At 31.5% G+C, this 19992-nt stretch overlaps 2 protein-coding genes across 5 annotated transcripts in view; one reads left to right on the top strand and one right to left on the bottom strand.

Moving 5' to 3' along the window:
- Nucleotides 1-264: 264 nt before the first annotated feature.
- Nucleotides 265-19992, bottom strand: part of LOC105201337 — a 30756-nt gene continuing 11028 nt past the window's right edge. The window contains exons 2-8 of one of the 4 annotated variants that reach the window (XM_039453865.1): nt 4536-4779; nt 2438-2575; nt 2150-2288; nt 1863-2060; nt 1604-1693; nt 1291-1511; nt 265-1191 (exon numbers count right to left, since the gene is read on the bottom strand). In XM_039453865.1, coding sequence (XP_039309799.1) covers nt 806-1191; nt 1291-1511; nt 1604-1693; nt 1863-2060; nt 2150-2288; nt 2438-2575; nt 4536 — 1173 coding nt within the window. In that variant the 5' untranslated portion in view covers nt 4537-4779 and the 3' untranslated portion in view covers nt 265-805. The other 3 variants (XM_039453877.1, XM_039453888.1, XM_011169321.3) reach the window with 3 other exon arrangements.
- LOC105201334 (palmitoyl-protein thioesterase 1) lies at nt 13046-17124 on the top strand. The gene is made up of 7 exons (XM_011169305.3): nt 13046-13390; nt 14646-14755; nt 15689-15816; nt 15914-16069; nt 16161-16278; nt 16649-16807; nt 16878-17124. The coding sequence occupies exons 1-7, from the start codon at nt 13231-13233 to the stop codon at nt 17001-17003; spliced, it is 957 nt and encodes a 318-aa protein (XP_011167607.1). The 5' UTR covers nt 13046-13230; the 3' UTR covers nt 17004-17124.

The following is a 19992-nucleotide window of genomic DNA, read 5'->3' on the forward strand; positions in this document are numbered from 1 at the left end:
TTATTATTTCATAGCACATACATATAGTATTATATATGTATATTAACAGTAAATAGACTTTTATAATTATTGTTAAGAACATATGAATATATCTAATCTGAATGTATAATCAATAATTTTAATTCTATACAATTCTGATTAATACTACTGATTAGTGCTAATAATGATGGAATAAGCTTTGTATATTTTTGACAAATATAATCATCTTTGTTGGACATATTTTTAGCTTCATAAAAGTTTTATGTCATAATATAATGTTTACAGTTGTGTTCTCGAGTTATCAAATATTTCTTGAAATAATAAATGCTCTTACATGGTATTGTTACAAAATGAATACGATAATCCATAAAGTATGATATTCGTTAAAAATAGTTTAATATACTTTTTTTAATTTGTATACCGCCAAATAGTTGATTCTGATACTTTACATGTAATCATGTAAACATCATCAATTAAATTTAAATATGGCCCTCTATTTTTTAGTTCTGATAACAAAAGTATTTTTTCGCCTAATAACTGATTTTTATATAAATCACAATTTATAGTGTTATGCAGTTTATTATAAAAATATCCTGCTATACGTATATTCAAATATATTGTTTACATATGTTAACTGCTATATTGTTTTCATATAGACATGGTAGAAAATTAGTGTTTCTTTATCAGAATTTTCCATTTCACTTACATTTCATTTTTTAAAATCGTTTTCATATAGTCATGGTCAACAATTAATATTTCTTTATTAGTTTTCCATTTCTTCATTTTATTCACTGTAGGATATTTGATTTTGTTGTAATACTTAATTTTATTTTTTAAATGTTTTCACATAGTCATGATCGAATATTAGTATTTGTTTATCAGAAGTTTCCATTTTTTCATTTACTATTGGACACTCAATCTTTTTTAAGATATTTAATTTTTGTGTTACATTATCGGGAGCATTTTCAGAAATTAATTTTTTTAAATGAGATACTAATCTTTGCAATGTAGCAATTTGTTTTACAAGTTTTCTATTTTGATCTTGTAAACACCTTATTTGTTTACATTTCTTTTGATCCACTTCTTTAATAAAATTGATTAGTTTTCTTGCTCTTTTAGGTGTACTAAAGTCACTAATATTAATTTCTGAAATATATTTAGGGTTTGCAAACAACTGTGTTTTTGAAGGAGAAGAAAAGTTTTCTTCGGAATCTGAAAATATAAAATATTTATCACAAAAAGAATAATATTTACATTTTTTTATAATCTCTATAGATGTTTTTATTTCTACATAATTTATATTTGACTTACATGAATGATAAGTCAAAGCTTCTGATATTGACTGAATGGTGTTATTACATTTCTTTATGTTAGATACAGTTGGAATTGTAAAGTTCACAGCAGATTTCAATGTATTTGTAATACTTTCTGGAGTAACATTTGTTTTTGAATGCGTTTTATTATTACGTCGTTTGTATTCCCTTGAAGCGCTCCCTTTTCTGTGGTACACATATGGCTTAACTCTCAATGATCTGTAAAAAAATAAATAATAGTTGTATTTATTGTAACGCTTACAATTTCAGTGATCCTTATCTTGATAACTACATTCCCGTGCACAACGTACCTTCTAGGAAATGTATAACTTGACTCTGTCGTGGGAGATGCATTTGGTGGCGTACAAGTTACTCGATATGATTCGTCCAACCATGGATTACTATATATAAACATGTTATAGAATGTAACATTTACAATTAACAAAGTCATGTAAATAGAGAAATGACATATAAGAATTTAACATTACATGCGGTCGCAGTCGAAAGATGAACAGTGTATGGAACTCCAAAAGTGACATTGAATTTTATATGATTTATTTTTCATTTTACCTTTTTGAGCTTACTGATGGTGTTGTGATAATACTATCAATTTCATTTGTGCCATCAAAAATAACGTTGCAAGATTTAGGCGCAGCATCAGTCTTATTTCCTTCATTCTTGTCTTTGTCTGTGCTTATGCCTGGATTACAGACAAATGGAAATTCTCTATGGAAAATTTGGAAATCCATGTTTACCATAGCATCCAATCTGAAATGTATAAAAAAAATGTTTTCTTTATCACATATTATTATAAAGTTAAAAAGTTTATAGAAAGTAATTTTGAACAAAAATTATACCTATTTTCTGTTGGTGTTAAAAATAATGTTGGTACAGCAGACTTTAAAAGATGTAGACGTCTCTTGTCCTCTGTAACTTTTGATTTTTTTTTTGGTACCACAAACGAATCTTCGGAAAAATGCAATGAACACACTTTTGCTAAAACATAAAATGTTACCTTATAAGAAAAACTGAAAAAACATACAAGTTGATAAAATTATAAATAAAAAGTACGTTCCGTTATTCACTCAGAGTTCTGAAAATCGATAATACATTATGTAATTATTACTCGTATATATGACACTTACCATATTTTTCAGCCTCAGGTTTGAGATTTTTTCCGATTTTTCGCAGCCAAGCTTCACGCATAATTTGGTTTTTTGGCAATTGAAAAAAACATATATGTTTCCCATCACATTTATCAGTATTGCTGTTACAACCACTCACTATACAAGAGACCACCATGTTTTACAATTAATTTTACCAATTTTTTGCAAACTCTTACGCTGTTTCCTATTTCTTTCACACGTGTTCTCGCGATGAAGAGAAAATGGAGGAAACTAATTGAATGAACCAAATCTTTGGGGTGTCTACGATAACTAATCGGATCTCAGATTGAATAGAACAATGGTACTCAACCTAGGTATAGAAAATTTTCCTAGACAAATCGGATTGACAACTGCTGTCTCAAATGTAATCCGATTGATGACGAAAGCGTGGAGACGCAGAAGCACGCTTGAAAAGTAAATCTCTTTATTTTTTAAAATAATAACACGAAAGATCCAAGATGAAGTAAAAGGAATGATTTAAATTTAGATTTATTGCAATATTTTTTGTCTTAACACCGGATTTCGTTTAAATTTCTGTTCGTAAAAATTAATTAATCTATTCTAAAGTTTGTGATTATATCGGAAACAAATCAAAATTAATAAAACAATTATTAATTGTTAGGTACAAATTAAAGCATATAATATTTTAAGCATATCATATAGAATTTCTGTTTATTATAAACTTAGTAAAAATAACTTTAAAATCATTCAACTACATTACACATTAATCAATATTAATTTATATGTTAAAAATCAATAATGTTTCTAAAAATGTTCTTTTTATTCTTTTCCAAATCGTAAATAAACTTCAATTCCATGAATAAATAAAAATTACTGGAAAATGGATTTATATGAAGAGGGCATTATTGAACAATATCAATGATCGCTAAATAATTTTGCTTTTCACAGTTGGCTGTCTGGTTAATTATAACCTACCAATAGACGAAAAGGGCAAATTTTTAGAGAGAGACACGCGCGAACTGCACACACAATAGGCCTGTTCGTGTTGCTGCCCTTTTTGAATTAATTGTTGTCTCTCTCTTTCTTACGATCGAATATATATTTATCTCATCTCGAGTGCAAAAATTTTTGAGGATTTCAAGCAACTCGAACAAACCTCATGTTATCCTTCCACCATGGGTAGAGACCGTGGGTGTTTACGATAACTAATCGGATCTCGAATTGGATTGAACAATGGTACTCAACGTAGGTATAGAAAATTTCCCTAGGCTAATCGAATTGACGATCTCTGTCTCAAATGTAATCCGATTGATGACGAAAGCGTGGAGACGCAGAAGCATGCTTGAAAAGTCTCTTTATTTTTTTAAATAATCACACAAAAAATCAAAGATAAAGTTAAAAAAAATGATTTGAATTTAGATTTATTGTAATATTTTTTGTCTAAACACTAAATTTCGTTTAAATTTCTATTTGTAAATATTAATTAATCTATTCTAAAGTTTGTGGTTATAACGGAAACAAATCAAAATTAATAAAACAATTATTAATTGTTAGGTACAAATTAAAGCATATAATATTTTAAGCATATCATATAAAATTCTTGTTTATTATAAACTTAGTAAAAATAACTTTGAAATCATTCAACTACATTACATTGCGTATATTCCGTTCTTATATTATTACTCTCTAATGAACAACTAACAAAGAATAGCAGATTTTACAAATTTTAAGTTAGCACAAATTGATATTGTTCAATAATGCCCTTTTCATGTCAATCTATTTTCCAATAATTTTTATTTATTCTTGGAGTTGAAGTTTATTTACGATCTGGAAAAGAATAAAAAGAACATTTTTAGAAACATTATTGATTTTTAACATATAAATTACTATTGATTAATGTATAATGTAGTTGAATAATTTCAAAGTTATTTTTACTAAGTTTATAATAAACAGGATTTCTATATGATATGCTTGAAATATTATATGCTTTAATATGTACCTAATAATAAATAATTGTTTTATTAATTTTGATTTGTTTCCGATATAACTACAAACTTTAGAATAGATTAATTAATTTGTGTAGGTTAAAGAAAAAAAGTGATAAGAGTATATATACTTCTTGCTCACTGGATTTTGCCAAGATTGCCTGATGGCGCGACTCTTATTATAGGGTCTCTAACCATGGGCGCATCGGTGTGCCACATTACCGGTGGCACACAAACTGGCTCCGACTATTTTTTCAGGTCCACTTTGTGTACATCCCATATGCACTTGTGAGGTGTATCGAACCCAGACGAACACGCGCCACCATTGAGGGACTGCATTATTTGATTAGCCAAACACAAAAGTTGCACCGACACCTGAAATGTGCAACCGGTGTGCCTCAGCCGAAATTACTATTATACTTGATATATATTTTTTACAAGATAGAGTAAGATAAGTAGATAATAAATTAATAACATATACTTCTTTGTTTCCACCGTTATCAGACCACAAATCAGCGACTACTTCATCTACAGATATAAAACTCGGAATATTTTGGACTTCCAGGCCATAATAAGCTACGGTAGTGGCTTGCACTAATTCGCCGATCAGAATTTTTTTAAAACCTAAACGCAAAAGATATTTTCTCGTGGAGGTTCGCAATAACTTCGGAAAATCCTTATTTATAGCTGATAATAGTGCGGTGACATTGGCAAAGAAATGCCCAGCAGATCGTATATCTTCGCAAAATCCTCCAGTATGTTTTCTATATAGCTGCTCAAAAAGGAAACGTATAATATTATTTTTTCTCTTCTCTTATACTTTGCTACTTTATTTGTAAATACTTCCTCAGGCTAAATATTTGAACGCAGAACAGAAGATTAATAAAGCATAATTAAAAATATAGATGCGTGCAAACATGTAATAATTTTAGATTTTTTTTATTTATATAACGTTATTATACTGAGATTTATTACAAACTGTGTAACATATTGTAAAGCGTCCGGTTTGACCACTTTGCAATTGATCACATCTACCTATATATAATGGAGGATTCACACTGCGTCCGACGTCCGACGTACGACGTCTGATATTCAATGACCTTGTTTACACCGAGCACTTGATACGCGTACTAACTAGTAATTTTCTATTAAATTGTCTTGATTTCGGCAATAAATTTAAAAAATAGTATATTAAGTAGGTACAATATGAATCAAGATAATTAAATATATGTATTATGTATACACGCATTGTCGACAGTAAGATAAATTAATAGAAAGTTACGAGTTAGTACGCGTATCAAGTGCTCGGTGTAAACTAGGCCAATGGAAGAATATATTTCCGAGAAATAAAAGTGTTCTATGAGAATCTTATCTTCTAATGGATATCAAACCATCGTGCGTCGGATGTAATGTAAATCTTCTATTACAGCAGTGATTCTTAACCTTTTTAATGATCCGCACTTCTTTCAATCGGAAAATACATTCTCGCACCCCCTTGAAAAATAAGTTTTTTTTTAGGACATAAAACATAAATTTATTGTAAGACAAATTATTTATTGAAAGAATACAAAAATATACATATGTGCACATTATGTAAAAAACATTTGCATATAAACATAAAACTATTTGAAATTCAAAATTTATGATTACACCGTTGTTGTTCTTCTTGTATTATAGTTTTATTAAAGTTTTTTTAAACGGTTAGACTGTTGTTACTATTGAGAATCTAGAAATGTCTTTTGCACTCCCAGAAATGCCATGCTTTCCCGCACACCCCCAGGGGTGCGCGCACCCCCGGTTAAAAACCACTGCATTACAGCACAACTTTTTTTCTCGAAATAGCTAATTAAAATATTTTATATTAAATTAGTCAATTAGGTCGTGAGTAATAGTGTGTCATCTGTAAAAATTTATTGCATTGCACTATAAATAACGACTAAGTGACAATACAATCTTACAAAAACTCTAATGTATTATATCGAAGTCTATACTTTAAAAATTTTACGACTTCTCGTATCATATTTCCACACGTCGGCGCATTATATTATTGTCAGAGAAAAGTTTCTTCAAATAAAAAAAATATTTGTTTAAATTTGAAAAGAAATTTGTGCATTATTATAAGGTTAAAGAAAAGTTTCTTTAATTTGAAAAAATTTTTGTTGTTCCTTTTATTAAAATTAATAAAATTCTAATAAAAGTTTGATTGTGCAACTCTTTTTTTTAAATAAAAGATATATTTTTACATAGAAACTGAATTCTTTCTTACATTTTTGTCAGTACATTCTTTGAATTAAAAAATTATTTGTTTAAGTTAAACAAATAATTTAAACAAATAATTTACTTACTTTTAAAAAATACTAATAACACGTTATTTTTTGAAATTAAAAAATTATTATTTTTTTCAAAGGTATCTTCACTTTACTTTAAAAAATCAAGTTAAAAAAAACGAATTCATCAATTTAAACATAACATAATTTCTCTTGTTCTCGAGTCCACAGTATAAAGCGTCGAATACTTTGTTTCTAAAGCCCAAGAGGGACAAGGAAGAGAATAGGAGGAAGAGAATGAGGGAAAGACCGATATGGAGAACGAGCAAAATAGATTCATTAGCACGACGTTACTGCAGCTGTGGCCGAGACGAAACCTCCGGTCCTGTATTCTCAGCTTAGTGGTTTCCGACGAGTAATTATTGCCTGAAATCAATGTTGCTCGAAATCCCTCTCTTCTCTCTTTCGCTCCCTGAAGGGGTGATGAAGATCCGCTACTGAAAGGCCGCTGGAGAATAAAGCGGCAACAAAGAACGTCAATTTTGCCTGTTCCTCAGCGAGCGATGAGCCGATTAACCCTTCGTTTCGTGTTTGGATTACAAATTTAGTCTGTATTGGTAAATAATATTCAAGCTTTTCTCTCTCTTTTTTTATATTATAAGAAAATATTATTATTAATTAAAAATGTTGCCTTTGCGAAATACGTTACGAAAATTAGGAGAACGGAAGTTATCTGAGCGCAATAATCCATACAGCATTCACTGAACGTTGAAAGAATATTGTTGAGATATTGCAATGCTGAATTAATAAAAAAAAAAAATTAAATTTGAAAAAATAATATGGATTTTTTTGTTATTAAAAATTGATCCTTCTGACATCTTAAAAAATATTTTTTACCTACATGTAAAATAGTACATTTTAGGAAAGTAAAAAAATCAATTTTAAATAATAAGAATCAATATTATTTTTTAAATTTAGATTTTTTCTAATTTATAAACTAATTATACACATTTTTTAATTTAATATTTGAAAAATATGAAATGTATATAATGTATGTATATAAAATCTACATTGTTTATACGTTGAATAAATGTAGAGTCAATGTTAAATCAATGTTGAATTACAATGTCTGTAGACTTTGGATGTTTCAGTGATATTTTTCAACACTGCTGAAATGTTGATTCCACAATAGTGCACTGTATAGACAAGAGATTTACTTAATTTATTTTTTAGAAACTGTATTGGGACATTGAAATGAACCCTAAGTGAGAACATAATCTTTATTTATATTACTTACTAAAAATAAAAAAAAATATACCTAAAACATTTGTAAATAAAGAACAGAAACTTTTTTAATTCAGACATTTCAATTTATTTTTTTATTTAGCCTTATTAAAGGTTTATGAATATAATAAAGACTGAATAAAAATTAAATTGAAAATAAACTAAATTCATTACTAACATTACCTTCCAAATTAGTTCCAAAAAATGATTATTAATCAAAAGAATAAAATCTCTTAGAGTCTACTCTACTTTTAAACAGCAAAATTATTTTTAATTTGTTTTTTAATTAATTTTTTTAATCTTTAGAAATTTCTAATATTCCATTTGTGGGTGCAATTTTAGCTTCTTAAAAATTAGCAGAATAAAAATCATTATTCTCTGGTATAAGTCATATACATCATAAATAATAATGACCATATAATGTGTTTTTAAAAACTTTGCAGCAAATATAAAAACAATTCATCCACTTTGTCACAAATTTTTATTGCACTAAACAAATGCGTTGCTGCCAGTTTCCATTTCTCAACCCCTTTTTGCATATATTCCGACATATTTTTTTGAACATACTCTAAACTTAAATGGCATTTTTAAGTAATAAATTGAAAAGTGGGCCTCAATTATTGCTCAGGTATCTCTCTCTTGAAAATAAACCTTTTTATATTGCTCATTGCAATTTTGAAAGAGTATTTTAACTCTTTGCGGTGCTTTATCTGGAACGACTCTTTCTGAGACTATTATTTCTTTTATTTCTTTTATCATGTCACGTGCTTTCTCGTTGTATCTGTCACGTTATTTGCGTTGCGAATAAACAAATTTATTCATAAATATATATAATTGCACTACGCAATACATGCAAATTGTCCACATGACTAATTATTGCTATGCGAGTGAACGCGTCTAACTAAGAGTTAACAACGCCGGACAAGCCGGGGACAGAGGGTTGTACGAGGAAAGCTACCCCCTCCCCCGCGCGTGAGGGCCTCACGGTGCTTTGGTCGACGGTCAACCTATAGACCTGCCGCAGCGTGTGCCGGGAACGATTCGCGCGCGTTGCGGCTAGCTGATTAATTAGAACCTCTACCTCTACACACCCTCCCTCGTTCCCTCATCGTCAAGAGAACTCGATGTAATTACAGGCATCGGGTGCGCGTGGCGTAGCTCCGCGGTCGCGGAGGAGGAGGGTGAAGGGCGAGTAGGGTGGAAGGTGGGATAGGAGGAGAGATGCAAAATGACTGCGCGGGTTGGCCGCCGCCGCGGGGGTGGCACCGAAAAGCACAGTGGTTCACATAGCGCAGTTACCAGTGTGGACGAACGGATGGACGGACGGACGGATAGATGGATGGATGGATGGATGGATGGATGGTTGGATAGAGTGGTTGGGATGGATGGCCAGCTTGGGAAAATCCAGACGCGGTGGCGAGGCTGGAGAAGGCGGTGGAGTTCGGCAAACTGGATTCATTACGCCGCGGAAGGAGATACAGCGAGAAGAGGGAGGGGAAGGAAAGAAGAAGCGCGGAAAGAGCTGGAGGAGGGACGTGGGAGACGCAAGGGGATGATAGCGCGCGTCACAGCGTACCGCCACTGGCCGCGGATGTAAAGGGGTGAACTCTTCCGCGCCGATTTTCGGACCGCTATCTAAATCTCTTCGTCAATCCGTTAATCCTGTCGCGAGTAAACTTTACATTTTTTATATATATACATATATATGTGTATGTATAGAAGAGAAGGGTATACGTCCACACAGCACGTAATATTGCAACAATATTGCGACAATATCGCATCAATATTATGTACTGTGGAGGTGACTACTATGGACATTACGACTGCCTCTGTTATTGTATTTCCATTATTAAAAGTGACAAATTCCAACAATTGCTTATGAAATTATTCGTTCAGTAACTCATCGTTTTTATAATGGCGCTAATATGCCAATAGCTGACAATTGTTATAAGGCATTAAGTTTCAATAAAATATAAAATATTGATTATTGACAAAGTTATTCAATAAAATGAAAATGAGTGCCATATTACCCTCTTCATCTCTATACCGAATACAGAATATTTCAAGGGAATGTTGAATGTCTTGTGTTTTGAGAGATTCACAATGCAAATATAGGAGATGTCCGTGGAAATAAAGTTTACTTTGCTTCACTTTTTGAAAAAATATATATCTTATAAACATAACAATATTATTTTTTTTAATAATTAAAAATTTTATTACGAAAAGTAGACGACTGAGACTTTATTTTGATAATAACACGCTCTATATTTTGTAATTATATGGAACACACGTGGAAAAAATTTTAAATGAGATAAACATGTAAAGAGCTATTTTTGTTTACGGATGTCTCAGTTGGAGTAAATTTAATCTGACGAGTTCGCGTAATATTCTCGGATATTGCGCAAAAGGGGAAAACGGGCAGTAAATTTCCTTCGCAAGAAATTTCTTAACCGCAACCCTGCCCCTCTCCCCACCCGCGTCTTATCAGGAAGATTTCCGGTTAATTTGTTACTCATTGGGCTGGCCGGCATTCGCAGCCCACCTATTTAATATGTCGATCTCCCTCCCCATCATCTCCTCGATCGATCTCCGCCTCCTTTCAGCTCCCTGCCTCTCCTTCTACCCCTTTTCCTCCTCAAACTCAACCCTTCTGCTTCCCTTATTCGCATCTCTTTCCTTTCTCGGTGTTTATTACGATTTTGAAAGTCTATTCTCATTTTCCTACAAAAACCGATTTAAAAGATCGTCTTTTGTTTTAAGTTTCTTCATGTATTTCTATGCTTGTACTTTTGCTATCCAAAATAAAAATTTAAAAGACAATTTATACTTATACATATGCATACATACATACATACATACATACATATATATATATATATATATATATATATATATATATTTAGTATAAATGTAAGAAATATAATTAAGATTACAATTGTATCATCAACGAAATTATTATAATTGTTAATTTTGAAGTCACTGTCTAAAAAATTACTGAACTTTATCGACATAATTACTTTAATTGATTTACTGCGTAAAACACAACACATTTCGATATTATATAAGGGTAATGAATAAAATTCATAAAGCTCATTTATTTTTAGGAGTGACGATCTTATTTACTTAAAAGTAATTTTATTAAGTATTTAAAACGTTTAAAGAACCAATAAAAAAGCAATAAATTATATTTAGATATCAAAAAATCAATAAAACAATAAATTAAATAATACATTAGACTTATTAATTTTAATATTACAATCAAATCGGCAAGCAAAGTGCTAACTAATATTTTCGAATTTTCCTGAAGTTTATTAAATTATTTTCAGAACGTGCCGATTTTTAATGATTAATTAAAATCTTTTGTAATTCATTAACAATTTCAAAACACAAGATTATCTTAGATAATAGAAATAAATTATATATTATATATAGTAATAATCAGAAAACCTAATCGTTTTTAAATATAAAATTTAATAAATTCCAACAAATAGAATTTTTCAATTGTTACCAAAAGTTATTAAACAATTTCTCTCGAGAGCGACAAATTGCTCGAAGAATCGTGGTAACACATAAAAATTTCGACGTGATCATCCATACAATGCCCGGGTCTTTTCCCGCCGACGACGATGGCCGTCAGTACAGATCCGCTTTAAGTGATTACTGCATTTCCATACGCGAGCAGCACGCCGAAGAGAGAAAACAATGTATTCCCGAAACAAGCGGCTTGGATATCACGCATTGTGCTTCGGATATCGCGCCGATTCGTTAAACAAAACGGCTACTGGTTGCCACTCCTCTTCCATCCTCCCCAACGGCGTCTTCCCATCCGAGATGAGAGACACAGCCCTCCCAAATCCGTTTCTTCAACCAAGCAGAAGAAACGAACGCCATTCGTTAATGTGCAGAAATAATAACGATGCGATGTGATGCGCTTTCACGTTGGCGGACGTAATAAAGTTCGCGTATCGCTACGTATTACGATTCAAGATCATTTTATTTGAACATCATGTAATTGGCATTTCCATCACGACCGACTAGCATCGAATATTAATTAATCGAATGTTAATCGATTTTTTCTCTTTCTCTAAATTATTTTTTTATCTGTATTGTAGTTTTTATATATGTATCATTTTTCTTTGTACATCCTTATTTTTGGTGTCATGAATAATACATTTCTACTCTCTTTAATGTAGTATGTGTAATATAGTTATGTTGATTGACATTGCAATTAAAATACAATTTGAATGTATCCACACAAATAAGCTGGTAGCTACAGTTTTTACAGAACAAAGATGATTATATATAAAAAATTTTTTCCCAGGTGTGCTATAAATTTTAAGCAGTGTTCGCCGTTACGTGTATAACATTATTTAGATAATCATCATAAAGAAATAGCTTCATTATTTTTATCTAGATTATTACAATATATAATATACTATTTTTATCTTATAACAGATATAAAAGAAGTATTATCTTTTTCAAATTATTTAACTTTGCATCTTTGTTCTGTAAAAGCTGTAACTACAGCTTATTTGTGTAAATACATTCAAATTGTATTTCAATTGCAATGTCACTCAGCATAACTATATAATATGTATATAAATTATATGTATTTTAATATATCTCTATTCTCTGGACGTATTTTATTATATAACCATGTAATAAAATACGTCCCAATATTTTCTTATATAATAATTATATGTAATAGTTGCACATAATTTCATGTAATCATACATATAAATTATATACCCAGATAGCACATTGCCGTCTTTGTTGTCGTTTTGACACCAAAATGACAACAAAGACGACACTGTGCTATCTGAGTAGGATTATATATAATTGTATATAATTATTGTATATAAAAATTACGTATAATTATATGTAATTATATATATTTTAATATATGTGGACATATTTGATATATAATTTTATATAATTCTATGCAATCATATGTAAAAAAATTTTTCCCGGACAGACCTGACAAATTTGATTGAATGTTACTTCTTGCCGAAATCTGAATTACCGAACGAGCGTCCCGTGAACTTCCGGATGCGATGATGCGTGGCGCGTCGATCGTTGCTAGACGCATATGACAAAAACATATATTCACGTGTGCGCCGAATGTCACTCTCGGTGCCGCGGTCAGCTGCGCTCAGCTGCGCCCAGCTGCGTACAGCTACGCCCGGTTGTGGTGATGATTAACGGTATTGCAAAAAGCATTGCGAAGTGTCGGTTCGCGTTAGTTGCTTGAACATAAGCGCTGTCGACAGTCGACATGGATCGCGTCGTCGCGGTAGAGCCGGCGATAAGTCGTGCTTGCGTACTTTTCGTCACCGTGATACTCCTGTGCGCGAACGCCGGTCGTTGTTTACACGAGCAGAGGGACGTGAAAAGCAACGGTGCAGCAGTGCCAGTAGTGCTCTGGCATGGAATGGGTATGCCTTTAATCGCCTCTCTAATATTCCGCTTTCTCACTTTCTAAAACTTAAACGCTCACTTTTTTGCATCTCCCTGCGTATTTTTCTCCTCTGGTATTATGTTTGTCGTAATCTCCGCTACAAGTAATTACAAGTAAGAGAATTGCAGTGTGTTTTTTTTTCACAGTTGCGATATCTTTGCGCGCAACCGTCAAAATTCCAATTTTAAATCTCTTTAAAGAACATGTTTGTAATTGCGCTATAAAAAATATTAATGTAATTATTTGTTATGAAAAGTCGATTTATACTTATCGACGTTTGTTACACACGTCAACGTTGCGATACCCTCGTTATCATGTAAGTTTAAAGGAGCAGAAGTGTCTTCATAATTACAAGACAAATATGAGCTTGCAAAATATATAGGATGGTCCATGTGAAGTATGATAAGTGTGTTATTTTTAAAAGAGTATGCGTTGTAACAAAAATTATTTGAGATAAAAGTTGTAGTCTGAAAGGGGAAAAATAATGATAAAATCAATTATCGAACAAATTGATTTTTTTAAGTCACATAGAGATTATTGCTATTTTTTAAAATGGAATTGTCTGGTTTAGTTTATATAGTATATGTTCTTTGGTTATTCTGTACAAAAATATAAACATTAAGATGAAATTATCGAAAACTTAATAGTTTACAAGATATTTTACATTTTTTATTTTGGTGTATTTTGACATAAAATACAAAATATCTTGTAAATTATTGAGTTTTTGATAGATTCACCTGAATATTTTTATACGGAGAATAATTAGAGGAATCATATTATAATAAAGAAAACCAAACAAATAAAAAAAAAGAATGACCTTTAGTATACTTAAAAAAATTAATTTTTTTGAAAACTGATTTTACCACTATTTGTCTTCCTTCAGATCATACAACTTTCATCTGGCACAATTTTTGCAATAACGCATATTTTTAGGAGTAATAACTTGTCACACTTTACATGGACCATCCTGTATGTTCAATGTCACAACAACAAAAAATTCTAAATTTTGCGTTCATAGAAGTATATTATTCTTTAATTTCTATCTTAGATGATTCAAAATACTTCGAGATTTTACAATTTATTTTTTTTTTAAGTATAATAAGTAATCTTTGTGTGGACTTTGAAATATTTCTTTTTAATTTAAAATAGCATGAAATACTTTATTTTCTAATTTTTAATCGTTTAGCCTTTTGCTACATTTTGTTAAAAAGATAAAAGCGCATCTTTTGCAGGTGATAGTTGCTGCTTCTCTTTTAGTCTTGGAAGAATACGAGAGTTCCTTCAAGAACAAATCCCTGGAGTTTATGTCCACTCCATACGCATTGGAAACAATGAGATAGAGGTCGGACATAATTGTCAACAATTTTAAAAGCACATATCTAAAAGCTAAAAAAATATATATTCTATATACATATAAAATTTATCTTATATCTTAATATTCTATTCTTACATTTGTCTTGCATTAATTGATTTATTTTAAATTTTTTGTATGTACAGTCAGTCTCATAAAAGTGTGTATGTACATCACAATTCACAACTACAAAGTTTATAAAAATTTAAAAAGGTAATGTACATTTTTAATCATTCAATGATTTATTTCGTCATTACCTAATACGTACATGTCCAAACACCTCTGTTGTTGTTCATTGTAGCTTGAAGCCCATTCTACAATAAGCTATTAGTCGGTGTCGTAAGTGATAAGCCGTAAGAATTGATCAATCACAGTTGAATATTTTCTTCATATTCGACTATTATTGGTCAATTTTTATGGCTTATATGTTATATCGTCGACTAATAGCTTGTTGTAGAAAGACCTTAATACATAATCTGGGCATGCTTTTCTTTAGTTTTCTAATGTAGAAAATTGAATTTTATATATGTTGGATTTGATAGTATAACTGCTTCAAGTTATATATGTGTTTTCCCTAAAGTTTCCTTTTCATAAACGTTTAAAAATTTTTGCATTAAGAGACTATTAGTCAATTGTGAATTTTCGAGCTTACAAACAGTAAAATTAATGGAAAACGTGTCCAGATATTTTCAGGCTATAATAAAGATTACAATATAATGAACAGTGACAAAATAGGCTATTAAATATAGTTTAAAATGGAATATATATATATATATATTTTTTTTTTTTAAATTATTATGAATGTTGTATACACTCTTATGAGACAGATTGTAAACTTTTTTGTAATATTAGCGTAATTTTATGTATTATTCCATTTCGTATTTGTTTTAATGCAGAATTAAAACGTAACGTCTTTCCTTATAGGATGTTGAGAACGGCTACTTTGGAAATATTAATGAGCAAATAAAATACGTGTGTGAGCTACTGGCGCGAGATCCAAATCTCCAAAATGGATACAATGCCATTGGCTTCTCTCAAGGAGCTCAATTTCTGTAAATTGTTCAATTTCCTAATTATTTGATCTTTTGCACTGTCTATGTATAAATTTTCGATCAATTTTTCTTGCAACGTTGTTGTTCTCTATTTTAGGAGAGCGGTAGCTCAAAGATGCCCCAATCCACCAATGCTGAATTTGATATCTTTAGGCGGTCAGCATCAAGGTGTTTTCGGCATACCAAAGTGCTCAGACACGTCTCGACTATGCAATTACATGCGTCGCATGCTTCATTTTGGAGCATATTTGTGGTACTCATTTTCATGGCCTTCAAAGTCATTAAGTATCACTTAACAGAAACGCTCTTTGTTCTCCTATGTACTCTTTTCTTCTTTTTCTTAGGTATATTCAAAACTCGCTGATACAAGCTTCTTATTGGCACGATCCATTGCAAGAGGATGAATATCGAAAGAAAAATCTTTTCATTGCTGAGATCAATAATGAAATTATTAACAACACAGTAAGTGTAATCAGTAATTAACCCTCATTATCATTTAAAAAGGAAGTAAATTATATGGAGATAAAAGGATCTTTATGATTACAAGCAGACACATTTAGACAGTTCATAAATCACAGAATTTTTAATTTTGTTAAAATATAAACATGTTCTATATTTAAGCAATCTATATATAATTATGACTTAACCGAGTTGTGCACATTTTATGTTACAAGTAAAGGGACTGTAATGTATCTTACATAATCTTTATCCAGATATCGCGATAGAACTTTAACGATATTATTGAGATTTCAAGACATCATATAATAAAAATTACATATTATATTAATAAAATACTAATATTTTTATTTATATTGCGATTATATTGTAACAGGAATATAAGAACAATCTTCAGAAGTTACAAGCTTTAGTTCTTGTTAAATTTGAGAATGATTCAATGGTTGAACCAGTGGAGACAGAATGGTTTGGATTCTACAAGCCTGGCCAAGCGAAAGAGGTGCAAAAGCTGCAGGAAAGCGAGCTGTATAAACAGGTACATACCCGTATGATTATTTTGAAAATACGGTCACTCAATGCGTATATTAATGGTGCGTCATTCGTAGGACTGGCTCGGATTACGCGCAATGGAAAGAGCCGGCAAGGTCAATTATCTTTCACTTCCTGGTGACCACTTACAGTTTACAGCCGACTGGTTTATTGATAATATAATTAAAAAATATTTGATATAATTTCAAAAAATTTATTTATGACAATTTAAGGATTTAATGTATTAGAACTTAGATGATAAATATATGATATTTACGTACATAGAGTGTAAAAAATATTAATAAAAAAAGATTATTCTCTACATATTTTCTCTTTCTCTAATTAATTTTTTCTATCTTTATCGATCAGAGGTAATTTCATTTTGCAGATTAAATATCCTCATTACTCCTAATTAGTAATTTTTAATTATAATTTTACATGTATTGGAAACTTACAAAGGTAATGAAATGTGATATTAAACTCAATGAATTTCATTTTGAGATTTTCTTTCATATGTCAACAACAACGAGCAAAGAGGAGAAAAATATTTGATGGTTTTTTTTAAGTCGTACATGATAAAGTAATTCGTGCTGCGTCCAAGAAGAGAGCGATTTTTTGTGAAAAAATTTAAAAATATTATTCTTTTGAGTAGTCATTTACGAGAAAAATGTTTTACTTCGTAAAAAAACAACGAAAATAGATTTTGAAAATTAAATTTAAAAATTCATGAAGTACATGTGTGACTTGGCATACTAATGATTCAGCTAATACTTATTTAATATACATGATGTATAAATATGTATGTATGCACACATGCATTAATTACAACTGAATATAAATATTCTATATTTAATTTATATATACATATATAAAATTATATGTTATTTACACATAATACTATATATTCAAGATATACATATATATTATACACATTATAAATATGTGAAATATTTATATTTAATTTTTTATTTATACATGTAAGATTATCATAGTTCGTTCCGACATTCCTTCTAATTTAATCATTGCTCGGAACCTGTCGACAGTTATTTCATGCTGATAACTCTTTTTCGCGACGCGGAATAATAACGCGCAGCGGAACCGCGCGCGCGGAAGGCCGAAGAGAGCCGCAAAAGAGAATGCAACGTAATTCGTACTGTTCATTGTCGCATGACGCGATTGTATATAGAACGAGGGGGATTGGCGGGGCGGAGCGAGAGACGACAGGAGATAACCGCAGCTTCAAGAGGCAGACAGGAGAGGGTGCGCCGCCACCATCCGCCGCAACCCTCCCCCGCTGCGGGCCCCTCTTCCCTTCTCTCCCTCCCCCATTCCTACCCCCTGTCTCCTCTTTTCGCCCCCGCGTTGCACAACAAAGCCGCGGGATGAGAAAACATTAATCTAGGCATGTTTTGCAATCTCGCCGCTCGCGGTGTAGCTACATATAATGGAACGCTGTTATTGCTACGCTGTTATGGCGTGCGCACAATGTTCGTTTCGTGTCTCTTCCTCCTGCTCTCGTCGTTGTCGTCGTAGTCGCCGCCGTCGTCGGCGTCGTACAGATTGGAGGCGCGCACGTGTGTTCGCCAGCGACCAAGATTAATATTTCGAAGGTAACGAAATGACGACGCGAAGATTCGTCGTCGAGGACAGCATTGAGTGCGAACACAGGTGTTCCGCGTCGCGGGGGTACCTGATGCTATCGGAGTATCGATACTTTCCTCCCCGTTACGTAGTATACTTTCAATAATATTAGCCCTTTGAAGATGTACGTTGTGTACGTACATACCCTCATTGTCAGTAAGAGGTTTGCAATGAAAGCAAACTTTCAAGCATTATTATAAATATTATAATTATTATATCAATAATATATTATATAAATATATAATTATATTACTATTATTAGAAAAAGAAAAGAGGTAGTGGTACCCTTTTGTTTTTTTAAATTAACTCAGTAAATATCAACGCGACTCCATTTTTGTCAACACCAGTTTGTTATTCATAGAGTTCTCCCAATCACCCTATAGGTAGAAGTTCATCGGGTACATAGAATAAACGTAGTTTATAATTGATTAAAGAAGGAAAAAAATGTGTTTACGAGACAGCAGGGAGGGGGGAGGGGGAAGAGTCGTGGAATACTAACAATTAATATCATAGAAGGCACTTTTAATTATAAAAGGTCACAAGTTAACGGTCCTACATAGATCGGACACCCTAAGTGCCATAAAACAAGTTTTATGAACATTTTATAAAATATATTTTATTTAAAAAAAGTTTTTTAATAACTTCTTTACTGTTAATAAGCATTATACCCATTACGAAATTGTAAAGTCGCCAGAGCGATCTTACGCTCGTAATGCAAATGGCTCACAATTATCTCATGATCCTTTTTCACTTACAATTTCGTAATGGGCATAATGCTTATTAGCAGTAAAGAAATTATTAAAAAAAATGTTTTTTAAATAAAATATATTTTATAAAATGTTCATAAAACTTGTTTTATGGCACTTAGTGTGTCAGATCTACGTAGGATCGTTAACTTGTAACTTTTTATAATTAAAAGTGCTTTCTATGGCACTAATTGTTAGTATTCCACGATCCCCCTGTTGTCGTAAACGCATTCTTTTTTTCCTTTTTTCGGCACACATTCAATTCATTTGCATTATTTGAAAGCCACATTCAAGGCTTTCAAGCTGGACAAAAGTTAAAAAATCAATATCTAACATACTTCTCAAAATTACGTAGAGAGAGTATACATCTATAAATATCGTTGCTATAATACGTGTAAAATACTGAAATTCAGTTTTTATAAAAACGCAGTGAACGGCTATAATGGCCAGTAATCATTCTACAGTGTTTGAATAGACTGTGACGAAGTAATTTTAACGTTTGCTCTTAGAATTCAACGCGAATTATATGAGATATCATGGTATCTCACTATCCCACACGTATCTCTCCATCTTTCCTCTATATGTACATAAATATATTAGAGCAGTTAATAATTTTCTCCCTCGCCTTTCGCTCCACTGTATTTTATTCGTGCTTCTTGATTAAATAAATAAACCGCCTTTGCGGATATGTCCGAACCACCACCGCGCCACCCTCATCTTTTCGCTCGTTCCATCCCTCATTAAATGCGAACGATGAAGCGACCAAGAACACCGCGAGGATTATTACCGAGAGGCCGGCACATCC

This window comes from Solenopsis invicta, chromosome 1 (genome assembly GCF_016802725.1).
Source record: "Solenopsis invicta isolate M01_SB chromosome 1, UNIL_Sinv_3.0, whole genome shotgun sequence".
Lineage (NCBI taxonomy): Eukaryota > Metazoa > Arthropoda > Insecta > Hymenoptera > Formicidae > Solenopsis > Solenopsis invicta.

Coding starts and splice junctions, on each gene's coding strand:
- LOC105201334 (XM_011169305.3), top strand. CDS start 13,231: ATGGATCGCGTCGTCGCGGTAGAGCCGGCGATAAGTCGTGCTTGCGTA. Junction 15,817..15,913: donor TCTCAAGGAGCTCAATTTCT/GTAAATTGTTCA, acceptor TCTCTATTTTAG/GAGAGCGGTAGCTCAAAGAT. Junction 16,808..16,877: donor AAAGCGAGCTGTATAAACAG/GTACATACCCGT, acceptor CGTCATTCGTAG/GACTGGCTCGGATTACGCGC.